A 12,041-nucleotide genomic window follows, 5' to 3' on the forward strand; every position below is an offset into this window, starting at 1 on the left:
ATTCAAAACACATTTTCATTAAAAAAAGAATATTGAAATTTAAAGAACAAACCAAAGGTTAAACCTTAGTTATAGTTAGAAAAACTTAATTTATTCCTTCTATACAATCCAAACGAACTACACACACATTAGTAATTCCAAAGGTAGTTATACCTTAAATTTATAATTTACTCACCACCTTTAAATTACTATTACTTTATGTATTCTTTTTTTACAAACCATACTTAAACTACACACCCATTAGAAATTCTAAAGTTATAGTTATACCATAAATGTATAATTTGTGCACCACCTTCAAATTAATATAACTCACACACCTCCATACACAGTGTAGTGGACTCGATAGGCACACTAGATTAAATATAACTCACCACTCTACCATGCATGGTGTTCTCACAAATTATTTGATTTGTGATGCCATAAGTGTTGTTAAATGCTATGATTTCAGATGATATAAGTAATTTAATATGTAAAGGGTTAAAGCAATGCATTGAGAAGGCTTTCCTCATTGAACACACACATATATATGTATATATATATCATTTTTAGTTTTTATTTATTTATTTTTTGTTTCTGCTGACATTATTTTTATGTTTTTAAATTGTTAAAATATTGTTATGCTTTAAAAAAAATGTGTATATTATTTCTATATTTAGTGTACTGTATTAAATAAAACTATTTTATATGTTTATTTAAATTTTTAAATTAGGTTACAAAATTGTTAATTATAAATATTTTCTAATTTTGTTTATTTTACTGTTTATATTTAGAATTAAATATATTTAAAAACTTGTTAATTTATTATTCTTATATTTTTTTAATAGATATGTATATATACTTTAAATAATTATATATATACACATATTTATAAAATAAATAATTACAACTATGTATTCAACATTATATTATTTTTAGCTAATTACCTATTTAAAATAAATTACTTTAAGTCAATATTTATTAAAATAAATATATTCTTACCTGTTTTTGGTAGGCATTCTCTTTCACAATATTGTAACACAATATTTTGTTTGTTCTCAATATAAGTAAAGCAACACAATACAGTGGTAAACAATATTTTTGAAACAATATTTGTGTTGCTCGATATTTTTGATGCTGATTTTCTATCAGAAAACCCACTAATCCATTGGCAAGAGCTTGCAAACCGACCGCTAGCATCTAGCTGTCCTCTTGCCTAATAGCCATGGAGGGCAAAAGCATACTGGCTTCCAGAGGGCAAATATACCCATCATCTACATGTGAGCACTTACCTACAGGAAGAGTTATGTGAATGTGAAGGTGCACTCCAGCATTGCTGCTTCCAGGGTCTGCCGTCACAGAGAAGTTCACGGATTCTCCTGCTGGAATCAGGAGCTCTAGTCCACTGTTGCTCATGTGGGTGTTGTTCCCTGCAGGCAGTCTGACAAGGATAGCCTCCTCCGCTGACAAGTCTGAGACTTGAACTGCTGCGCCGGAAGGAGTACTGAACTCCAGAGAGGCCAAGTGGGTGGAGATGGAGTTATTGTTGACAGGATGGAATGAGTAAAGGTTAAAGCCATAGTCTATCATCACCTGGACAAGCTCTCCACTGTCAGCCAACTGGGCAGCGAAGGTGTCAGGCAAGAGGAACAGACAGCGCTCGGATGGATGCATGCAAAGGAGGTCTCTGGCAGCAACGCGCTTCCCCTGGACATGAATTTCAGAGACCGTCAGCGACAGTGTCTCCTCATTCAGGACTCTAGACTTCATCAAGGACTTCATCAGATCTCGTGTGAGGTTAAAGGCAGATACTGCGGCTCCAGAGACTCTGCCATCGGAGAAATTCATCGGGGCACTGGGGGCACTGTCAAAGGCAGATAGTGTCCGACCTGGAAAAGTAAGAACACATTACAGAGATGACCAGGCTCAGAATGAACTCTTTACAACATGTTCCTACTAACCCCATTCTGATCCCATTCTGCACATGTTAACATATTCTAGAGTGGAGCCCGGCCCTATTACCGGGGCCTCATATTCATGAAATTACATTCAGGAAGCGTTATTGTAAGTGGAGTTCACCTAAAACATTATTTGCATCCCTAGCATTTGCTGGAGGAATAATCTAACATGTTGGCTTCTTTAAAAGGAGTAATCCTTGCTTGTATTCTTAGGGGGTAACTTGCTTTTGATGGAAAAGTTTGGGAGCTAAGTTCTGTATACTCAGAAAAAAAACATTTAGAGTAGTTGTTTGGACAGAGAGAACCTTCTATTTGAGTTTTCTTGAAATAAAGTGCTTTTTACTTTGATATTTAACAGCTGGTTTATACTGCCAAGTTTTGCTGAAAGGGACAATATACTTTGCTGGATTGGTTGAGAGAGTTCTTAGAACAAGAGGAGGTGATGCAGACCAAAATACTTTTTGAGTTGTTCGAAAGGAGTATTTGTAACACGAAGATTCCTTGGAAAGCAAGTTCATATTAGGCTTCTTTGAAAGGAGCTATCATAATTAGTTTCTTAAGACTGAGGGATCATACTGAATTTCTCTTGATGGAGAGATAGTTATGAAGGCTACATAGAGTTTAGATTTCTGGTTTTCTTTTAGAGAAAAGGGTATATTTTAGACTTGCTACATTTTTTTCTTCATATTTTTGGGAATGTTCTGGCAAGATATTTCTTATTTGTTTAATTTTTAGAAGGGGAGTTCATATTTCTCAGAATCTTTGAAAAGAGATGTCATTTTTCAGGTTTTTTGGGGAAAAAAGTTATCCGGTTTCTAGGGTTCTTTGGAAGAAGAGTTCGAACTTTATTTCTTCGTGACAGTTAACCTTTCTGTGCTTCTTTAGTTAGAGTTTATATTTTGTTTTTGAAAGGAGAGTTCATATTACATTTCTTTTTAGGGGCAGAATGTTTTTTTGAAAAGAAAGTTCACATTTGTGGGTTTTTTCCTGAGGAAAGTTTACTTTGCTCATGTTCTTTGCAGTGGCCCTTTCCTAAGCCAGATAAATAAAGACACTGGCGGATTTTGCTAAAGAGGAACACGTTGGCACTTAGGTGCTTTGGTTTTCAAACTTGCGATCAAATCCATTCAGTGGGCATATTAATCCAGTGAGCTACGCTCCCGGGAGATAGGCTGGTGATAGTGGGATACTGTTGCTAGAGACATTTGAGTAAGGTTGTCTTCGCAGGGTTTCTTTTTTCTTTCAAGTCTTTTTATTGAAATTTATGGTATAAAAACAGCAATTAACAAACACGAAAAGAAGAGAGAAAAAGAAAGAGAACAAAGCAGGAGGTCAATCAGTCATAGCATTAATATCCAATATCAGCAGTTGCTTTACGTCTAGTCTACTTTACAATACTACATTTCTCATAGTTGATAGACAGTAGGTATGCTGTGCATGGATTTAAACTTTGAAACATGTGTCAATACATTATCCCTTACAATCAGAACCTCGGAAACAGGAGAGGGGGGGGAAGAAAGAAAGAGAGACTGCTTTGAGGAGTATGTTGGGCGCTGTATACCTCTGCTCTAACCCCAATGTCCTCTGAGCAGGAGGGTAGGAGGTTATCCTCAAAGAGGTGCCTGGCTCGAAGTTTTGGTGGCTGGAAGCAAGCGTATTCTAGGTCGGAGAAATAATCTACTACCAGTGCCTGCCAAGTGTTTGTGAACGTGTTCTTACAAAGGGTGATCCGCGCAGTGAGAAGTTCCATCGCCATAGTGTGCCACAGATGGGTGAACCACAAGGCTTTGGGGGGGGGGGAGGGTCTGCCCTCTTCCAGTGCACCGCTATGATCTGTTTGGCTGTCCCAAGCATATGTGATATTATGCACCAATCCGCTTGTGTCATAGCAAGAAGGGCCGTAGGTTTAAGTCTCAAAATGGTTACTGTTGGGGACTCAGGTATAGGGTAGCCAATTACCTTTTTAATATGGCTAAGGATCTCTTTCCAGTAGGTGACCAACAATGGAGGGTGCCACCAAATGTGGAGGAAATCCCCAACTGCGCTCTTGCATCGCCAACAGATGGGTAAGGTGTTAGGGAACATTTTGTGGAGTCTTTGAGAGTGTAGCATCACTGTGTCATGACTTTATATGCAGTGTCCCTCTGGGGTATGGTTTTAAATATTCTCGGTATGTCTCACCAGACTTGTTCCCATAGCTTAGGGTTGATCTAATGTGTGCAAGTTGATTGCCAATGCAACTGATAAGTGTGGGGTTTAATCTGGGATGAGCGTTGAAGTATCTGGTATGTTGGGGAATTCAATCTTCCGGATCCATCATATGAGCGGACTAGTGATTCAAATGGAGTAAAGGGTCGAGTTGCCCCCTGAGTAGTAAATGGTGTCTGCAGCCAGTGTCTGAGTTGAAGATATTGCAATCACGCTTCTTCTGGGAGATGAAATTCCCTTATACACTGCTGTAAAGTCTTGAAGGTGTCCCCTTCAAAGAGGTCTCAAATCGTTCAGAATTCACCTTCCGCCCATGCTGGGAAGGAACGAGGCTTCATTGCCATTGGGAAGTTCGGGTTGCGTGCTATAAGGGTGTTAGGAGATGGGAAGGAGGTGAGGCCTTTGGATATGGCGATTTTATCCCAAATTTCCAGTACAGTTTTTGAGGGAATAGCTATGTACCACTACGCAGTCTGGCCCCTCTTGGGAGCAACCAAGGTCCCGCAGAGGCCTACATGCCACTACTCTGTCCATGTGAAACCAAATGTTCTTGCTTTTTTGAACCACCCATTCCGAAATATAGAGTAGAGGTGAAGCCTAGTAGTCCTCCAAGAAGTTGGGACATGTCAGCCCTACCCTATCGCGTGGTAGCATAAGTAATTTATTGGAGAAGCGTGGTCTTTTCCCTCCCTAGATACAGGTGGTGAGCTCACGTTGTAGGTGCATAATTTGGGGTTGTGGAATTGATGTAGGTAGTGCTTGGAATAAAAATAGTATTTTCACCAGCACCAACATCTTAACTGCCTTAAGACGCCCCAACCACGATATTGGCAAGGACTTCTGTCTTCTCAAATCTTCCATAGTTGCTTTTTTATATTCCTGCCAATTTGACTGCTCCCATGTGTGTACTGTAGAGGTTAAATTGAGCCTGAGATATCTAATTGAGTGTTTAGCCCATTGATATGGAACCAGGGATTGGATTACTGGGATCTCTGTTGTGGGAATGGTAATGTTTAGGGCCCATGATTTAGTATGGTTAATCTTAATGCTGTTTCAAATGTTTGTAATAAGATGTGGAGGGCTGGCAGTGAGGTGTGCGGCTTCTAAAGGGTAAGTAGGAGGTCATCTGCGAATAGAGCTATTTTGTGCTCCAATCCACTAAGGGTAATGCCACTGATGGCATTTGACTGTCATATTGCTATGGCGAGGGGTTCCACTACAAGCACGAAAACCATGGGTGACAGTGGGAAACCTTGCCTAGTGCCTCCATGAAACCTTGCCTAGTGCCTCTATGTATGCGTATGGGGTTCTTGAGTTGACTATTTACCCTAACCTGGGTTTGAGGAGAGTTATATGAAGCCATTATCCTAGAAGTCATCATAGGCCCCAGCCTTATTTTCTGTAGTACAGCCCTCAAAAATTCCCAGTATACTGGGTCAACAGCTTTTTCTGCGTCTAATGACTGCAGACAGGCAGGAATGTCCCAGTGGCGTTCCTTTTCTACCAGGTGCGCTATCCTTCGTACATTGTCGGTGCCCTAGCGGTGCTGGATAAAACCAACTTGGTTCTAAACGTTTAGCGGGAATTTTGGTGTATATCTTTGAATCCGTATTGAGAAGTGCTATGGGGTGAGAAGAGGAGTATAACGTGTGGTCCTGGTTTAGGAATAAGTGCTATTTCAGCCCTGGCCATAGAAGCTGACGGACCAGTGGTGTCTGTGAATGAGCTGAAGAGACACAGCAGGTGGTCTTCTATTTGTGGGATGAAGGTGTGATAATAGTAGACCAGTAGGCCATCTGGGCCCAGAGTTTTACCTAGCGGTAGGCCTTTCAGTGCTCGGTTGAGTTCTTCTAATGTGAGTGACTGCTCGAGGAGCTGCACATGCAGCTTATCAGTAGGGGTCCATTAATGCCTGCTCCGCTTTGTTCATTCTGTACGCTCTTAGCTGGCCCCGGAGCATAGCCAAGCTTTGTTTATTAATAGTTGTGGGCATCTCTTGATCTAGATTCTCCAGCATTAATATGTCCTTAGTCAACTTGCACATAACCCGGTGCAAATTCCAATTTTTCCTAAAAGTCAACTTGTCCTCAGCCAGACAGGCTTCCCGTTGCTCGCTATTGCTATGGATGTTATTAGACCGCTAATGGTGGCTTTAAAAGCGTCCCACACAACTGGGACTGGGGTTTCTGCGAGGTCATTAGATGCAAAATATGCTGTGATTGGTTCCCTGATTTCAGTTACATCTACCGGGTTACGTAGAATATGTGAGGGGAGGTGCCAACGGGTAGTGCGTCATGAGGTGTGCTAATGGTTTTGTAACAGCAGCTGATCCGAGTTTGAAATATCTGACATGGATGCCGAAAGTACATCTCGCACAAGGGAATGAGAAATGAACATACAATCAATGCGAGAGTAGGAGCGGTGTACATGCGAGTAGTATGAGTAGTCTTGTGCATCAGGTGAATGATAGCGCCAGGCGTCTATTAGCTCCAAGTCCCCAAGAGTTCTTTTCAAGGAGGCAAACAATGCCCCAGTCACCTGGATGGTATTGGTACTCCGTTCTAGCACTGCATCCCATGCTCAGTGTAGGTCTCCCCTTAAGACAAGATGGTGTTCATTTTGTGATATCTGTTCCTTTAAAAGGTCCCTAATGAAGAGGTCTTGTGCTTGGTATGGGGCATAGATGTTAAATAGAGTAAGTGTTTGTGCCCCACTGTGTACTACATGTTTAATGTATCTACCCTTTCTACTCTTTACCGCTCGCGCAGCCCCTCCAGTGATTCCTTCCCTACAAAGTTTTCGTGGGTGCAGATGCCCAGCATTGAAGTGGGTATTTAGGATGGGTCATGCAATGGATATCTTCCCTCAGGAGGTGGGTCTCCTGTAAAAAGATAATATTCTGGTCCTGTTGCAGCAGATAATGCCAGATCTGACAGCATTTGTTAGAGGCGTTAAGGCCTTTTACATTAAGTGAGAGGATCTTCATGCAGGGAACAGTGGTCATTGTGTATATCTAGTGTACCCGTTTGCATTGTGACGTTTGGCTGTGGGGAATATAAACAAGGTCCCATGCCTGAGCCCGGGGGACAATGTATTCGGGATGGTAATAACAGGGGATGTAGAGAAAGCAGATTTGCGCTGGGCCAAATGGCTCACTGATGTAACAGAACACTGCAGAAAGAAAGAGAGGACAGGGAAGAACCAGACACATAGAAAAACAACTTGTTTTAACAGCCATCTTGCATTCCTAAAAAAAGCATGCAAAACAATGGGAAGAACTTGACGGAAATCATATGATACCACTATCAAGGAACAATATAAGAAAGCGATTAGACGTTATCACGATGAAATCAAAATAGCCCAAGCCCGATATTTCCAGGAAAAAATAAACTCGGCCTCCCAATCTTCCAAAGAACTTTTCAAGGTGATTAAATCCATCACGTCAATATAACCTGAGGCCTCTCCGCAATCCTCATCTAAGGAGAGATGCAATGAACTTGCAGTCTTCTTTAAAAATATGGTTGAAAATATCTGTAACTCCATGATGGGGAGTAGAGATAACCCAGACCCTCAAGGCACCAAGGTTGCCATTGGGCACACAGCGAGACCAATATTAACAGAATTTCCAATGATAAAAAAAGATACTTTCACTAAGATCTTACGGCATCAAATCAGGTTCCTCTAAAGATCCGATACCCCCACATATTTTGATACAGGGGGAGACACTATTCTGACAACCACCGCAGAGTACTCACACTATCCCTCACACAAGGGAAAGTGCAGAAAACCATGGAAATGCGCCATAGTCCAGCCATTACTAAAAAAGCCAAATCTAGACCCGACAGACATAGAAAACTTCCGTCCCATTTCACTCCTACCCATCTTAGGAAAGATTGCTGAAAAATATGTCAACCACACACTGTCCCGGTTCCTAGAGGAGAATGAGGAGCTCCACCAGACCCAAATGGGTTTTTAGACCAGCACATAGCACTGAATCTGTATTACTACTGGTCACAGATGAACCTAAGGGAATCCTCGATCAGGGAGGTACTGCTGCCATCCTGTTGCTTGATCTAAATGGAGCCTTTGATACGGTGGATCACAAAACACTTATTCTCAGGCTAGAGAAAGCAGGTATACAAGACAGCGTGCTAAGGTGGATAGTGTCATTTCTGAAGGACTGATCTATTCAGACCACAGAATGCAGACACTACTTGGACATTCTAGAGATTGCATGCGGAGTGCCACAGGGCTCCGACCTCAGTCCTATCCTGTTCAATCTATATATGCAACCTCTGGCCGATATCGTCCAGGAATTTGGGTTTTCAATCGTATCATATGCTGATGACACCCAATTGGTAGTCTCAGTGACAGAAGGCACCAACCCCGAAACACAACCTAGTGGCTCCCTGCATGGAAAATGGTAGCTAGTTGGAGGATAAGTTGTAAATTTAAACTAAATGGTGACAAAACTGAGCTTATGTTCCTAGGTAATTATCTTCTACCACGAGTCACCACCGACTGGCCAAAAGGTTTGAGATGCTCTATAAAGAACTTAGGAATGTGGATAGACCCCAACCTCACCATGCAAGCTCAAGCCAGGAAGCTGGCCGCCACCTGTTTTGGAATATTGCGGATGCTCAGTAAAATTTCAGACCTCATTCCATGAGGAGACCAGGAGAATGGTGATACAGTCCCTAGTGGTCTCGCGCCTGGACTACGGAAACTCTTTTCTTGGGGTCACCCGAATACGTGTTGAACAGGCTGCAGGTGGTGCAAAATTCAGCCGCCAGGGTACTCAGAAGCATACCCAGGTATTAATTAGCGAAGGAGGCTCTGAGAATACTCCACTGGCTGCCGATACAGGCCAGAGTCAAATTTAAAGCACTATGCATAGCACATAGGGCCTTGAATGGCAAAGGACCGGCTCCACTCAGGGCACTGATCATACCCTACACACCGGAAAGAACCCTAAGAACTTCATCAGATAGCCTTGCCAAAACCACCAGGATTAGGCGGTCCAGGTGGGGAGGAATATCATTCACACACTTGGTGCCAAAACTCTGGAACTCCATGCCTATAGAACTAAGACTTCTCACCGATGAGATTGCCTTTAGGAAAAAACTGAAGACATGGTTGTTCCCGGGTTGAGTCAATGGTAACCGCTCTCTCCAGCCCCACAGCGCTGGCAAACCCTTGGCCAGCTATGCGCTTTACACAAAACACATAAACGTAAACATGGTGATAAAAGGTGGCGCCCCAACTCCCAACGGAAAATAGTTTGGAGCAGTCTTGCGCTCCATTAGCCCTATCTGGGAAGTCAATGCAATCTCAGTGTAGCGACCCTTCCTCCCAGAAATAGGGCAGAAGGAATAAAAGAAGAAAGCGAAAACTTCAAAGATGATCAAGGGCCAACAGGGCCAACGGTAGCTAATTCACAAACAAGGCGCCATGGCACATTTCATTCTTGAGATGTCACTCTCCTAGGAATAGGGTTGGGGAAAGCAAGTCTCAAGAAGCAGACACCATGCCAGGCAGGGTCCTCCAGCCCCGCCACCAAGCTTCGGTTTGGGCACAAGGGCACACCTTTTCTGTGCAGGGTATTTCACTGCCGCCCAGAGGAGCAGCACCAGAGATAAGCCACAGTCATTCACCAGCCAGCTCTGTTGTTCTGATGGTGCTTGTGAGAGAGTGGGGGACCTCTCGCCATCCATGGAGTGGAAGTCTTGGATGTTGTTTGTTTGGCCTGGGAGAAGGATTGCCACCTGTGTCTGGTCCCTTGTCACTGCCTGAGAGCCCTGTTCCACTGTGGCCACACAGGTTTTCTGTCCAATGTTGGTATGAAGGAGGGGCTAGCTGCTCTGGAGGGGACTGAGAGTTGTACTAACTGTTTAGCCTCCTGGATAGAATGTAGCACCGGGAGAATAGTCTCCCATGTGAAGATTAAAGCAAAAGGATGGCCCTATTGGTTTTGGATGCCCGTTCGCTGAGCTTGTCGGTGACTGGTTTCAAGTTTCTGCGGCACCGGAGTGCAGTTGGGGCGATGTCTTGGAAAAGCTGGATGTTGGCACCGTTGCATGTTGAATCAGTTTTGTTCCACGCCGCTTCTAATATTGCCTCTTTCTCTGTAATGAAATGAACTCTAGTCAATATGTTGGGGATTAGTTTAGAGCATCCGGAGGGTGTAGCCACTCGATGTGCCCTATCAAGTGCTGGTGGGGAAGTGCCCTTGTCTCCCCTGATCTTGTGTAGGAGTTCTGCTTCAAATGTCATAATGTCCGTGCCCTCTGCCCCTTTAGGTACGCCTCTAAGGTGGAGGTTATTGTGCCTACTTCTTAACTCTAAGTCCTCCTGTTTAATTTGGAATTCACTGTGTTGTTATTCAAGGACAGCTAGTCGTTGCCAAAGGTGTTCCTGGTCCTCCTTGCGGGTATCCACTGTTTTTTCAAGATCGTCCACTCTCTACCCAATTTCCGTTATGTGAGTTCCTTAATGCATGATTTAAATTCAGCCTTAAGAGAACCAATTCCTGTTTTGATCTCGTGCAGGAAATTGGGCATGAAGGCTTGAGTGAGATGTTTGGCTGATCCTTCTGGGGTGGATCCATGGCCACTGTAGCCGGGGGACCAGCTTTGTTCCACAGGGAGGTCACAGGATTGTCTTTCGAATGTGCAGTGGTATCTTTCCCTGCCTTAGAGGGTGGCATATTCTGTGATCAGTAGTGTTCTCAGTAAGTAGCTTGTCCGGGGAGGCAGAGCAGTAATCTCATAAAACCCCATGATATAGAATAGAGGCAAGTACCCTTGAGAACAATAGGACACTGTGGAATGTGTTAGATTTGTTGCATTGCTCCTTTATGTCAATGGCCCTGTATGTTCCTTTTCAGTGGGCTGTGTAGTGAGGATTTTGAGCATTGTAGCGGCTATGTAAGGGGGTGTCAACCTCACCCAAGGCATTGTCTGTTATTGTGGCTTCTTGCTCCTTCACTGGCCACCATTGCCACTTCTATGATGGGGTAACAGTGATTGTCACAGGGCGCAGTGTGGGGTTTGGTATTACCTCTATAGGAAGTTGTTTACATGCTGCCTTGGTGGGCCTGTGTGCTAGTAAGATACCTCCGAATTCGCTCACAATCTGTCGGGTTATCTGGTGACGAACTTGGTCGTCCCTCTCGGTAGGTGGTTGATTTGCGGAGCTTTCCAGACCAGGATCCCTGCCTCGTGAGCCCTCGAGTAGAGCTTGCCCTTGCGATTTCTTTTGACCGCTCTCTCTGTGGCCTCGCGCCTCTGCCGATCCACTCCTCTCTTCTTGCTGCCCCTGCGATAAACACCCACGCCCTCTGAGCTCCAAAGGCCTGGACCGGGGGATGCAGCATTGTTTTTAAAGGGATGGGGCTATTCTCCTCAGTGGTTCCATCGCGCTTTTCCTCTGCCGCGCTAGTGTGCGGCTGTCTTCTCTGGGGTAAGTCTACCACTTCTTAGCCTAGCTTCTGCCCAGGGAGGGGGGGATCTGGTGCAGTTTGTATCTCTGCTGCACTTCTTGTGGGGGGGTTTCTTTTCACAGCGCTTGTAAATAAGCAATCTCGTTTATGTTGCAGAGCGCAGACTCTCTAGCCAAGCAGGCCCCAAGATGGCGATTACAGGCCTTTTTCCCCGCAAGACGCCGTACCTTTGCAGTTCCAGGAGACAGTTCCCGGCCATGTCTCCTCCACCTTCGAGGTCACCTCTGGTGTTGCGCAATCCAGCGGGTAGCTCTCTCAGGGCTGCTGGCGACCCTTCGGGGGAGAATGCCCGCTCTATGCATCACTTCCGGAGAGTCAGGCAATCCAAAATGGCAGCTCTGTACGTGAGCCTCAGCCCTCTGGATTGCAGTTACAGCCCCCATGTCTGCCGGCCGGAG

General features: G+C 44.0%; 1 protein-coding gene across 1 annotated transcript in view; it reads right to left on the bottom strand.

Annotated features, from left to right (window-relative positions):
• The window catches only part of LOC147702167 (polycystin-1-like), a 599,895-nt gene that overhangs the window by 247,283 nt on the left and 340,571 nt on the right, over nucleotides 1–12,041 (bottom strand). The window contains exon 24 of the mRNA XM_086930810.1: nucleotides 1,269–1,865. Coding sequence (XP_086786936.1) covers nucleotides 1,269–1,865 — 597 coding nt within the window. The remainder of the gene's footprint in view (nucleotides 1–1,268; nucleotides 1,866–12,041) is intronic.

This window comes from Lissotriton vulgaris, chromosome 7 (genome assembly GCF_964263255.1).
Source record: "Lissotriton vulgaris chromosome 7, aLisVul1.2, whole genome shotgun sequence".
In the NCBI taxonomy this organism is placed as follows: Eukaryota; Metazoa; Chordata; class Amphibia; order Caudata; family Salamandridae; genus Lissotriton; species Lissotriton vulgaris.